Source organism: Urocitellus parryii, chromosome 10 (genome assembly GCF_045843805.1).
Source record: "Urocitellus parryii isolate mUroPar1 chromosome 10, mUroPar1.hap1, whole genome shotgun sequence".
NCBI classification, from domain to species: Eukaryota; Metazoa; Chordata; class Mammalia; order Rodentia; family Sciuridae; genus Urocitellus; species Urocitellus parryii.
Genome location: NC_135540.1, coordinates 76896926 through 76911537, shown reverse-complemented (window position 1 = coordinate 76911537; position 14612 = coordinate 76896926). Strand labels below are relative to the sequence as shown.

Sequence of the window (14612 nt, the reverse complement as noted above, 5' to 3'; positions counted from 1 at the left end):
CCTCTTTGTTAGATTTTTAGATTTTTTATTTTGTTAGATTTTTTATTTTCTCTGGGATTTTTCTAAGTGAACAGTTTTTAATGGTTTTCAGAGAAAGCTAATTTCTAGGGCCAGCAAGGACATTTAAGGCTTACAGCCACTCTTCCCCGGAGAAATGGCAAGCAACCTAGAAGTCTCTGCCTCAGAGGAAATTCACCAAGTGCATACTGAGCAACTATCTACTATGCATAATACACAATGTCTTAAAGCTGCACTAGATAGCAACAGCAGTAATACCGGGCAGGGAATTTGCAGGTGAGAAGATAGTGCCACTAGGTATTATCCATGTCTAGGGAAGGAGTTGGTATGCAAAGGCCTGTGGCCCAAATCAGACTGTGACAATTTTTGCAAATTAAGTTAATGGGAACACAGTTATGCCCATTCCTTTTTGTGTCATCTATGGCTGCTTTCACACTACAATGGTACAGTCAAATAGCTGAGACACAGACTATGTGGCCCAAGAAGTCTAAGATATTTACTGTTTAGTTCTTTACAGGAAAAGTTTGCCAATTGTTAGAGAAGAGATGATAAAAAATTGTATTGTGGTCATGGTTGAGGGAATGGAAAGAAGAGGAGTAAACTGATAGGCTCTAAAGCACATGAGGGATTAAAATTGTTCTACAGCCCAATATGTTCTGCCCATATTTAACTCAGAAAAATTAGAAGTCTGAAGACATTTAATACAGAACTATCTTGATTATTAAAGTTCTAATTATAAAAGCAATGTAAATGAGAAGTAAATGTGTTTCTTTGCTATTACCTCCAACAAAAGATCAATTAATGGAGTCTGCTTGCTGGCAGGGGTAAGACAGAGGTTGTCTATTATTAAGACCCGCATGAAGTCAAAAACAAACTTTTTAGCTGGGTGATTGGTCAGATACGTCTTGGTGCCCACATTGCAGTATTCTGATTGGCTCCTGTTCATCCCTGTATCTGCGGCAAAGGCTTTAAACTCTTCAGCTGGAGATCCAACTTCATCATCAAGATCAGTCACCTAGTAAAATCAAGTGGAAGCACATTAGGTTTTACGAGACACATTTACCTGTATGTTCCCTAAAAATAAAATTACAGCAACAGCAGTATTTTCCTTTAGCATTTACCTCCTATTAAGCTACTCAGCACATTATTTCACTCTGCCTTACTTGACTCTTACTTCCAAGATAGTAATTTGGCACCATATGTCACAGTTATTCAACATATGGTCTTTCTGACTGACCGCTCAAAATTTATGTAGAATCATTATATATTTTGTGTATAACTGCCCTGAAAATAAATGAAACAAAAACATGAGAATGACTATATTTGTGTATTTAAAGTCTACCTACTGAAAAATTAAATGTTACAAAGTTTCAGATAAAAATCTGGCAAAATACCACCTAAGGGCTATTCCATTTTCATATGAAATAAGTCCAAATAATAATAAAACTACTGCCAATTTTGAGCCAAGTGAGAGAGAAAGATAAACCGGTAGACAGATTTCATGATGTTAATAAGAAAATGATACTTAAATATCACCAAGGGTCACAGTTTTATCAGAAATGAGGATTCTAAAATTATAAAGATACCAGAGTGTTAAAGTAATGTGTTATATTTCTTTCTTTTAAAAAATCCCACAATTTTAGAATGAGTATTTTACATTTATATATGGAGAAAAATGAGTATGAGCAAGGTAGTTTATTCTAGTATAGGATAGAAATGAGAGGAAACATCATGAAATTCTGAGGTATGAGGAGGAGACAGCCATATTTTGGGTCTGTTTTGAAGGACAAAGGAGTATCAATATCATAAATAATTTAATAATTTTCTATTAAATTAGTACAATATAAGAAAAAGCAAAAGTTAAGCAAAATAAGAAATCTTGTGAGCAAAAGAACCAATATATTTTTTATATTTTATATTTCGGAAAGACAATTAACTCTATAATTCATTATCCAGCAAATTCCTACTTTCTGAAATAAGAGAGAAATAAATTTAGTCTGACTAGAGTTTTGTTATCTGGAAAGTACATTTTATAACTATACAGGTATCATAATGTGAAATAAGAAATGAATCAACACCCTCTGGCAGAGAGAAATTACTAACAAAGGACTTACAAGAATATCATCAATGAAAATAGGAAGCAGTGCTCACTGCTGTTTTAGGGGAAGGCAAAAGGAAAGTATGGAAAGCTAGACACACAGACAATGATGAAAATGGTGGTATATAAAGTAATGAAACTGCAACTTGGTCAGAAGCTTAAAAGATTAGCAAAAAAAAAAAATCTGCTAACCATTGAAATAGACTAATTCCAGTTTTGACATTTTCCTCCCCCTTTCCTACCATCTCTGAGTAAGGGCGAATATTGAAGGGGAAGACAGTTGCTGCTAAGGCACACAGGAAATCAGGGCTCATCCACATGGAGGCAAGGTCTGGAACATTGTGATATAAATATCTAAAGAACTGCATCAGGGTCACTGGATATTCCCGGAGCCAAGACCCCTCTTCTTCTGATTGCCAAGGCTGTCAGAGTCAAGGGAAGAAATAATATCAGAGAAGTCAATGAAAATTACTTCAAAAATCCATTAATCACTACTCTTCTAAAAATGGATATACTGATGATCCAGAATGCTATAAACCACACATCTGAGCAAAAACTTGTATGCACACATATGCAAACAAATTTAGAAGTTATTGAGGATAAAAATAATAGCCCTAGAAACATGCAGGATGTTTGTCTACTCCCTGGAGTACTCAGCTCATCTAACTGGAGTCTGTGGTTTTGATCACTTATCATTATCAACAAAACTACTGCTGGTACACCAACAATAGCTGTATTACCATTATTACTGTCCCACTATGCATCATGCCAAAGAGTCAGGAGGAAGACAAAAGATGCAGAAGTCATCCTTCTGAGCATTATCATGTATATTATAGCAGGAAAAATACTTAAGAATTATATAACACAACAATGATGATAAAGAATAAGCAATATATATTTATCTTCTAGTGCCTGCCCAGAGAGTGATTTTTTTAAACTTGGAATTTTATATTTATTTAGGAATAAGGAAAAAAACAAGAATTCCTAAATATTCTAAATTAATATATTTAATGGTAATTTTTGTTCTTAGATGGCATAACAATAATCTGATTAAAATTATATTTGTCAAGTATAATGCAAAGAATTAAAGTTAATATTTCCTCTTAAAACAGAATCCTAAATTGGGTAAAAGAAATAAGTCATGAAAGTATTTATGTAAAATAGGAACATATATTTGGTCATTTACTTTTTAAATTTTTCATAACTAGAAATAATCAGAATAACAAAACAAACAAAAACTTGTACTGCTAATATTTTTAACCTCTAAAGGAGAGTTATTTTAAATGTTCAAATAATGTATTATTGCAAGAACTTATACCAAGATGTATATTCACTGTACACATGGATACACTATGATGTTTTATTATCCTAATAATATAACTTAATACTTATTTAGCACTTACCACATGCCAGGTACTATTTTAAGTTCTCTGTGCATACCTCAATATATACTCATAACCCTATACTCATAATTCTGTTATTATCAACCTTTTAAACTGAGGAAAATGATGCATATACAAGTTAGCACGTTGGGACCCTGGTTTCCATAGTCTGTGATCTTAATAATTACACAGTATATTCACAGAGATAACAAAATATAATAAGGTTCTGGAGACCATGTGGTAAATAATACAAGAATTCTTTTATTTAAAAAAAAAAACACCCAGATTACAGGCAGGTAGACTAGTATCTCAGTAACTTACGGAATTCAGCATGCTGCGGAGCATTCCCAACAATAAAAAAGCAGCTTCTGTACATACGTTGTGGATAGAAGAAACTACAGTTCCACTGGAGGCAGGAACTCCAAAAATAAATGTCCAGATAGAATCCAAATCAAACTGCAGAGGTCAAAATGGTTAAACATTAGTCACTATTTGCATAATTTCTAACATTCTAAAATTTCTCTGAACTAATTTTTTTAAAAAATGAGCAATTAGAAAAAGAGACCTAGTACCCCTTCACTGTACATTTCAAACTCATTTTTAGTTATATTATATATCATCCTGAATCTTGCCTTAGATATGTTTCAAACACAGATTTCTAATTTATTTCTAAAGAAAGCAAGCAAAAATAAAATATATGCTAATTAGCCCAGAGTTGAAATTACAGAATTGATGATTTTAAGCAGGTTCTTTCATAAAAGCATGATAAACTCACTTTCCCCCCATTATTAGCAATGCTCAAAGTTGAATTTAGAGACTTATGGATAAGCTTTGACAAAATAAAAATCAATTTGAGGAGATTTATCCAGAGCAGCTTCATGTAATACTTCATGACTCTGGTACCATGTATGTTCCAAAGCTGTATAAAGAACCAAACTGCCAGGTACAAATCCATATCTTGAATTAAGGTAAGGGTACAGCCTAATGATTTCACTTAAAAAGTTTTGTCAATTACTAGAATTGATCTGAATATTATTTGGCATTGGATAGAAGCAAAGTTGAGTTTAAAAGCTAAATTCCTAAGTCTCCGTAAGGCCACAAACATAAGTCTCACATACACAACCATAATAGTCTTCAATTATAAGTCAAATAAAGCCTTATTGTTTTCCTAATTTGGATATTATCTATCATTAGAAAATTAAAATATGCCAGGTGTGATGGCACATGCCTATAATCACAGTGGCTCAGGAGGCTGAGGCAGGAGTATCGTGAGTTTAAAGCCAGCCTCAGCAAAAGGTGTTAAGCAACCCAGTGAAACCCTGTCCCTAAATAAAATACAAAATATGGATGTGACTCAGTAGTCAAGTAACCCTGAGTTAAATCTCCAGTACCAGTCCCACCCTCCAAAAAATGAGAAATGAAAATATTTTTCTAATCATAACTTATATCTATCTACTTCTTTCATTTTTAATTCTTCGGAAATGAAACCATACTTTACATAAAATCATATAAATCAAAAGAATTATTTATATCACCATTAATATCATACAACGTTCTTATGCATTTATAATCAGAGTAATCATAAAGAAAAGAGTCAGTGACAAAGGACTTCTTTTTGGGAAAATTACTGGAGAAGTTTGATGGAATCAATAATTGGTCTTATTGTGATTAACCCATTACCCTATTGTTATTTTTTTCAATAAACAGTTACATTTACACCTTACTAGATAATTCCTACCTGGCCACCCTGCTTATATCGGCTGCTGATGACAGGCACACTGACCTGCAGGTTCTCAGGCAGCTCACTAACTGGCTGCTGCAGAAACAATGCCATGAGGAGAAAATAGAGGGCAGGGACATTAGTATGTTTAGGAAGGAAGGACTGAAGAACTGGAAAACCAGGAAAATGACAAGCATCCCGGTTAATCTCCCTGACCGATGATCTCCCACCGGCACTCCTGCCCACATTGAATCCTAGGAGAAGAAGAAATATAATACTAAAATTAACAACCAATAACAATGCTGCATTGACAAAGAAGGGAGTGATTCAATATGTGTAACTTGTCTATCTTGAACATTCATATAAATATTCAATTGTTGTTTACCAGTTGGATTAGGCTCATGGCTCAGTGGTAGAACACTTGTCTAGCATGCCTAAGTCCCTGGGTTCAATGTACAGCACCTAAAAAGAATAACTTTCCCAGCTCATTGCTGATAGGCTTGCCTAACACATGCATAAAAGTCTTAGAATTGATCCCCAGGACTCCCCTGTCAAAAAAACCCCAAAAATAAAAAACCAAAAACCAAAAAACTTTCGAAAAGCTCTAATATTCCTGCTTATATTTCCCTAAAGGGGAAGTGAAATTAAAAATCTTGCTCAATGAAATTGGAAATCAATGATAAAAAAAGGAAGGAAAAATCCTACATCACATGGAAAAATGAACAATATGTTACTGAATGATCAGTGGGTTACAGAAGACGTAAAGGAGGAAATCAAAAAATTCTTAGAGATAAATGAAAATACAGACACAACATATAGGAATCTATGGGACACAATGAAAGCAGTTTTAAGAGGGAAATTCATCGCCTGGAGGTCATTCCTCAAAAAAAGGAAAAACCAACAAATAAATGAGCTCACACTTCATCTCAAAGCCCTAGAAAAGGAAGAGCAAAACAACAGCAAATGTAGCAGAAGGCAAGAAATAATTAAAATCAGAGCGGAAATCAACGAAATTGAAACAAAAGAAACTATTGAAAAAATTAACAAAACTAAAAGCTGGTTCTTCGAAAAAATAAATAAGATCGACAGACCCTTAGCCATGCTAACGAAGAGAAGAAGAGAGAGAACTCAAATTACTAACATACAGGATGAAAAAGGCAATATCACAACAGACACTATAGAAATACAGAAGACAATTAGAAATTATTTTGAAAACCTATATTCCAATAAAATAGAAGATAGTGAAGACATCAATAAATTTCTAAAGTCATATGATTTGCCCAGACTGAGTCAGGAGGATACACACAATTTAAGCAGACCAATTTCAATGGATGAAATAGAAGAAGCAATCAAAAGACTACCAACCAAGAAAAGCCCAGGACCGGATGGGCATACAGCAGAGTTTTACAAAACCTTTAAAGAAGAATTAATAACAATACTTTTCAAGTTATTTCAGGAAATAGAAAAAGGGAGCTCTGCCAAATTCATTCTATGAGGCCAACATCACCCTGATTCTGAAACCAGACAAAGACACCTCAAAGAAAGAAAACTACAGACCAATATCTCTGATGAACCTAGATGCAAAAATCCTCAATAAAATTCTGGCGAATCGGATACAAAGGCACATCAAAAAAATTGTGCACCATGATCAAGTAGGATTCATCCCTGGGATGCAAGGATGGTTCAATATACGGAAATCAATAAATGTTATTCACCACATCAATAGACTTAAAGATAAGAACCATATGATCATCTCCATAGAAGCACAAAAAGCATTTGACAAAGTACAGCATCCCTTTATGTTCAAAACATTAGAAAAACTAGGGATAACAGGAACTTTCCTCGACATTGTAAAAGCTATCTATGCTAAGCCTCAGGCTAGCATCATTCTGAATGGAGAAAAATTGAAGGCATTCCCTCTAAAATCTGGAACAAGACAGGGATGCCCTCTATCACCACTTCTATTCAATATAGTTCTTGAAACACTGGCCAGAGCAATTAGACAGACAAAAGAAATTAAAGGCATAAAAATAGGAAAAGAAGAACTTAAATTATCACTATTTGCGGATGACATGATTCCATACCTAGAAGACCCAAAAGGGTCTACAAAAAAAACTACTAGAACTAATAAATGAATTCAGCAAAGTGGCAGGATATAAAATCAACACTCATAAATCAAAGGCATTTCTGTATATCAGTGACAAAACTTCTGAAATGGAAATGAGGAAAAACACTCCATTCACAATATCCTCAAAAAAAATAAAATACTTGGGAATCAACCTAACAAAAGAGGTGAAAGATTTATACAATGAAAACTACAGAACCCTAAAAAGAGAAGTAGAAGATCTTAGAAGATGGAAAAATATACCCTGTTCATGGATAGGCAGAACTAACATCATCAAAATAGCGATATTACCCAAAGTTCTCTACAGGTTTAATGCGATGCCAATCAAAATCCCAAAGGCATTTCTTGTAGAAATAGATAAAGCAATCATGAAATTCATATGGAAAAATAAAAGACCCAGAATAGCAAAAGCAATTCTAAGCAGGAAGTGTGAATCAGGCGGTATAGCGATACCAGACTTCAAACTATACTACAGAGCAATAGTAACAAAAACAGCATGGTACTGGTACCAAAACAGGTGGGTGGACCAATGGTACAGAATAGAGGACACAGAGACTAATCCACAAAGCTACAACTATCTTATATTTGATAAAGGAGCTAAAAGCATGCAATGGAGGAAGGATAGCATCTTCAACAAATGGTGTTGGGAATACTGGAAATCCATATGCAACAAAATGAAACTGAATCCCCTCCTCTCGCCATGCACAAAAGTTAACTCAAAGTGGATCAAGGAGCTAGATATCAAATCAGAGACTCTGCGTCTGATACAAGAAAAAGTTGGCTCCGATCTACATATTGTAGGGTCGGGCTCCAAATTCCTTAATAGGACACCCATAGCAAAAGAGTTCATAACAAGAATCAACAAATGGGACTTACTTAAACTGAAAAGTCTTTTCTCAGCAAGAGAAACAATAAGAGAGGTAAATAGGGAGCCTACATCATGGCAACAAATTTTTACTCCTCACACTTCAGATAGAGCCCTAATATCCAGAGTATACAAAGAACTCAAAAAATTAGACAATAAGATAACAAATAACCCAATCAACAAATGGGCCAAGGACCTGAACAGACACTTCTCAGAGAAGGACATACAATCAATCAACAAGTACATGAAAAAATGCTCACCATCTCTAGCAGTCAGAGAAATGCAAATCAAAACCACCCTAAGATACCATCTCACTCCAGTAAGATTGGCAGCCATTATAAAGTCAAACAACAACAAGTGCTGGCGAGGATGTGGGGAAAAGGGTACTCTTGTACATTGCTGGTGGGACTGCAAACTGGTGCGGCCAATTTGGAAAGCAGTATACAGATTCCTGGGAAAGCTGGGAATGGAACCACCATTTGACCCAGCTATTGCCCTTCTCGGACTATTCCCTGAAGACCTTAAAAGAGTGTACTACAGGGATACTGCCACATCGATGTTCATAGCAGCACAATTCACAATTACTAGACTGTGGAACCAACCCAGATGCCCTTCAATAGATGAATGGATAAAAAAAATGTGGCATTTATATACCATGGAGTATTACGCAGCACTAAAAAATTACAAAATCATGGAATTTGCAGGGAAATGGATGGCACTAGAACAGATTAAGCTTAGTGAAGCTAGCCAATCCCTAAAAAACAAATACCAAATGTCTTCTTTGATATAATGAGAACAACTAAGAACAGAGCAGGGAGGAAGAGCAGGAAGAAAAGATTAACTTTAAACAGAGACATGAGGTGGGAGGGAAAGGGAGAGAAAAGGGAAATTGCATGGAAATGGAGGGAGACCCTCATTGTTATACAAAATTACATATAAGAGGTTGTGAGGGGAATGGGAAAATAAACAAGGAGAGAAATGAATTATAGTAGATGGGGTAGAGAGAGAAGATGGGAGGGGAGGGAGGATAGTAGAGGATAGGATAGGTAGCAGAATACAACAGTCACTAATATGGCATTATGTAAAAATGTGGATGTGTAACCGATGTGATTCTGCAATCTGTATTTGGGGTAAAAATGGGAGTTCATAACCCACTTAAATCTAAAGTATGAAATATGATATGTCAAGAGCTTTGTAATGTTTTGAACAACCAATAAAAAAAAGAAAAAAAAAACAAAAAAAATATTGCTGAAGGGCTGGGGGTGTGGTTCAGCGGTAGAGCGCTCGCCTGGAATGCACAAGGACCTGGGTTCAATCCTCGGCACCACATACAAATAATAAACAAACAAATAAATAAATAAATAATAAAGCTGAAAATTTTTGTTTAAAAAAATACTGCTGAAGTTGAAGATGCTACAAAAATGTAATTTAAAAACACACTTGGTACAATAGTTAATATATTTCATTTATCCTGAAAATCATGATAAACCAGTTAAGTGTAAATTATCTACAGATTTAGAGACAAATCTAAATGAATAAAAAAAATATGTGTCCTTCCTCACAACATAATCTGCATCCTTGGAAGGCTGCCAGACAGCGGGGTGGCAAGTATAAGCCTACTGTGGCTATGGTTCCCACTGGGGCTGAGCTGACCATGCAGATGCAGAGACTTCTACAAAAATCCAGCTTTTTAGGAGATGGTCCATTATTATTATATGGCTTATAGCATCCATGCTTCTATCAATCCTGTTTTCCTTTGTTTTACAACAAATTTCAGGGTACAATCCAAACATGTGGTTCTTCTGCTATACCAAACTTATCATAGTACTCAGCACTATGGATGTTGGCCAAATTTTCAATAAAAATCTTTTGTGAACAGCAACCAATAGATGAAGAACTGATTTCACTCTGAAGCAATTTATATTTCAAAAGGAGATTCACTTTTTTTTTTCAATTTCTTTTTCTTAAGGAAAAGAAACTGTCAAAAACTAATAACTGTGAATTGAGAAATCAAATCATTGGGTTGCTTATCAAATCAAGAAGAAACAGAATAAAATTTGAAGATACATACACATCACAGATACCCAAGCACACATGCACAGTATACATATGCATACACACACACACACACACACACACACACACACACATATAAAGAACATGAGCTTAGGTAAGAATTAAAAACAAAATACAACAGTTTATAGATTGTGTGTGTGTGTGTGTGTGTGTGTGTGTGTGTGTGTGTGTGAGAGAGAGAGTGAGAGAGAGAGAGAGAAATGGAGGGAGAGAGGGTGGGGAGAGATTCAGGAAAAATTAAATGGGATCAAATTTAAATTGAATAGATTCCTTTTTGTGGAATCAGAGCATCATATGCAATGTACAAGCAGGTATCCATGCAAGACAGACACATTTCAAGGTACAAAGTCAGGTGGGTCAAATGCAGGAAAAGCACTTCTTTCTAATATTACTGAAGAGATGCAGGCAGAAAAACCTGCTCCTAACCACCACATTTGCAGGTTATATTCCTCTTCATAGCCCATTCAAAATAGTGATCTATTTTCACAAGCACAGAAGTATCTATAAGATCACTGAAAATATATTTAAAGCAAACAATTTTCTTGAGAAATCATTTCACAGTGAAATGAAAATGATACCACTTCTTCATCACATAAAGTATCCTCAGAATCTTCCACATGTGAAATAACAATAGTCCAGAGCTGAAAGCTCTGTTTTCCCATCATTTACACTGATAATTGAAGTAGTGTAGGAAACATCTACATATTGATACTTTACATTTTTAATAAGCTACATAATAAATTCTGATCCTTAACTTTCCTATCTGACATATGTGAACAGAAATTCTTGATATAATCTCCTTAGATCAGACAAGAGCATAGTTATATATGATTTTATGTAATGTTACATTGATAATTATTTTTAAATTACTTTAATAATTAACTATCATACTTTCAACATTATCTTCGAAAATATATTTCCCAAAGTAAGTCATTAATAGGAACAGAAACAAGCCAGCAAATATAATATAGGAAAACAGAAAACTCTAGTTTTCTCATATTAAAGAAAGGTTCAGTTATTGCACACACTAGAGAGTATGAGCTTAGGCAGGATTTAAAAACAAAATACAACAGCTTATTTTAAAGCAGCTGACTATACAAGTCCCATACCTAATACAGTTCCGATCTTATTGGTTAAGACAGAATCTGTCTGTTCAAGCCATCCTCCACCACTGAGTCCTTCTTTAAACTTGATGAGAATAGACTGATTACTCAGCAGGACAACAAGAATCCTCATGGCTGCTGTCACTGTGGTGGAATGCAAATGTTCCTCCATAAACATCATAATCCAGTCAAAACCCAGTGTCTTGACCAGTTCTTCACAAGCTCTATCGAGTAATAGATGAATTCAAAGAAACAAAATTAATTTCAGAAATTAGTATTTCAAATTAAAACAAAAAAAATATGATTGGCTTTCATTCTCTAGCTACTATAAATTTCAGGGTTAAAAAAAAAGTCTATATAAAGCCAATGGCAATTTCATCTTTTGCTTGATGTGAAATAACTACTGATAGCAAATGTACCATCAATTCTAAAAATGTTTTACTTACTGAAAGTTAATGCTTGTTTTTTCTTTAGATGTATAAACTAGTTTTAGCAAGATATCTAGAAGTCTGTTCCTCAAAAGTATGAGATTAGCAGATACAAGACCTCCAAACTCTTCCTCAGTTCCTAAAATGAAAATAAATTACGTTAAATATGCTTAGCAGATAAATGAGAATAAAATATCCAAAGTGTTCTTTGAAATCTCCATGAAAAATGAATATATTAGAGAACATACTAGGTAGAATTACTTTCCATTAAAGTGGACAAGAAAAGGGTTAGTTAATCATTTCTCTTTAGAACCCTCTGAAAATTGTTCATTTACATCTAACACTGAAACTAGTGATAATGCCTTGATTATCACATTAATACTTCCCTCCCCTACTCAGCAGTGGGAAAGGCACTGAGTAAGGACTATATAAAAACAAACAAACAAACAAACAAAAAAAAAAACAGATCCTCAACCTCCCAGGTCATTAATTTCTAGCTTCTTTCTGAAGGACAAGTTAAATTATTAGATTCAAAAATTGAAAACAGGAAGCAATACTCAATAAATATCATACAGAAAGAGAGAATTACATAGCATAGAACAGGAACAAAGGCTCACAATGCACAAGAGACAGTAGAAAAGAAAAGAAGGAAAACAGGAGTTCAGGGGCCCTCAGTGGACAGATCTGAAAGCACATGGCTTGGGCAGCAGCATCCACTTCTTCCAGGCTAGCTACTTTGCTGGGGAAGTGCTGCAGGTGAGAGCCATAGTCTGCACACTTGCCTGTATATAGACAGAACTGATGTTCAGGCTGAATCTTACTGTGGTTATAAACTTTTATTTATTTAGGGACCCACTACTGAACTTCCTTTAAAAATGCTAATTTAGTGCTTTATTCATAATGGATGCTTCATGCTTACCAAAAGGAACAAGACCCTTGTCTTCCAAGGGGTCCAGACTGGTAATTTGCATACTGTCTTATCAAAAGCATATCCTATGATGTCAATTGCTATGAGAATAACTTCCTTTAAAATTTTCTCCAGAAGGTGACATTCTACAGAGAAACTTGATATTCCCTTGTCTATTTTTCTGTCAATTATGTCTCCCCAACTTTTCAAATATAGTTTAAAAAATAAATTCTGGAAAGAACTTTCAGATTAATTTTATCCCACTCAAAACTCTTACTTTATTCTACACTGCATATCCTTTTATGCTGTTTAATTATTTTGTATTGATTGGCATATTACTGTCCAGCATTATTCAAATAATTTTCTTGGTAGGTATGTCTATTAGAGAAATACTTGTTTAAAATCTCCAAGAAAAAGTGTGGTTTTACTTTTTGGAACATGCATGTAGTTAAGAGTTATCAGTTAATATTAAAAAAAAAAGAATATCATTCATCAACCAGAGTAGCAATGTACTTCTAACTTTCTGTTATTTCAAATGGCAATAAAGTGATGAGAATACCAATCTAAACAACTTGGTGGATCAACAGAATATTTTACTAATTTATACATTTCTACTGCTGTACTCAATATCAAGGAGGATTTTACCACACTCTGTCAGTACTGAATCCATTCATTGCTCAGCAAAAGATATACAGAATAGACAAATGTGCTACATATTTTCAATAATCTTTAAAGTATTTTCATTTCCTAATTCATAACTTACTCGGTTTATATTAATTCAAAACTTAGAAATATCTTTGCATATGGTAGGGTAAGTTAATAATGCTTAAAATGCTGGTTTTTAAGTTAAAAAGCTTAAAGTGCTGGTTTTAATCACCTTGTTTCAGATATGGTTATTGCTATGACCTTGTAAGTTTCTTTTACTTCTTTCTATCTTTCTAGGAGACAATTTCCTCCCTTAAAAAATTGGGACAGTAGTACCTCTATCACAGTGTGGTTGTGATATTATATAGAACACTTAAGTGTTCAATGAGTGTAGTCTATTGCTTTGATATTTACTGTTCTCATTCACTGGTAATTTTTGTTTTCCCAAAAAAATATCAATATTATTTCAAATGAACTAGCAGCAGGTAATTGATCAGGGGTCTTAGATTCTAGTCCTGAATCTGTCACCAACATACTCTGTGATCTGTAGCAATTCACTAGTTCTTACAAATCTCTTGGACTTTCCATTGACAGTTGTGACTACACCATTTTGTTTTATTCATGAAGCACAGGGGAGGCAGTGTTCAGGACAGGAGAGCCAACATGGAGGAGAATGTCTTTGCAAGGAGTGATATCACAATATTATGTCTCCCTCCACTATGTGGATAAGGTTTTGGAATATTAAGATGATCACGTATGTAATACAATTTTCAAATAATGTAATAGGGTAATGACACAGCAGAGTCATCCCTCAGGATCCACAGGGAACTGGTTCCAGTACTCCTCACATTTATGAAAATACACAGTATAAAATGAACTATTTGCATATAACCTATGAAAACCTTCCCAGATACCTCAAGCCTTTTTTAGATTACTTAAATATGGGCTATGTAAATGCCATGAAAATACTTGTTATATGTTATATAGTATTGTTTAAGGAATAATGACTAGAAAAAAATATATATATGCTCAGTACAGGAGTAATATTTTCCCCCTTAAATTCCAATATACAGTTGGTTGAATCACAGGTATAGAACCCAGGGATATGTAGAGCCAACTATATAATATTGAGAGTTTAATTTCAGAGATGAATCTAAAAGATTTTTTGAATGCTTTCTAGTCACCTTTCCTGTGTTAGAATATACAACAGAAAAATATGTGGAAACAGAGAGGGAAAAATGGGTA

General features: G+C 34.3%; 1 protein-coding gene across 2 annotated transcripts in view; it reads right to left on the bottom strand.

Annotated features, from left to right (window-relative positions):
• The window catches only part of LOC113177471 (WD repeat and FYVE domain-containing protein 3), a 238746-nt gene that overhangs the window by 70145 nt on the left and 153989 nt on the right, over positions 1-14612 (bottom strand). For both annotated transcript variants that reach the window (XM_077803562.1, XM_077803563.1), the window contains 6 exons: positions 11834-11954; positions 11394-11611; positions 5237-5472; positions 3820-3954; positions 2359-2538; positions 800-1033 (listed from right to left, as the gene is read on the bottom strand). In XM_077803562.1, the coding sequence (XP_077659688.1) occupies positions 800-1033; positions 2359-2538; positions 3820-3954; positions 5237-5472; positions 11394-11611; positions 11834-11954 (1124 nt within the window). The remainder of the gene's footprint in view (positions 1-799; positions 1034-2358; positions 2539-3819; positions 3955-5236; positions 5473-11393; positions 11612-11833; positions 11955-14612) is intronic.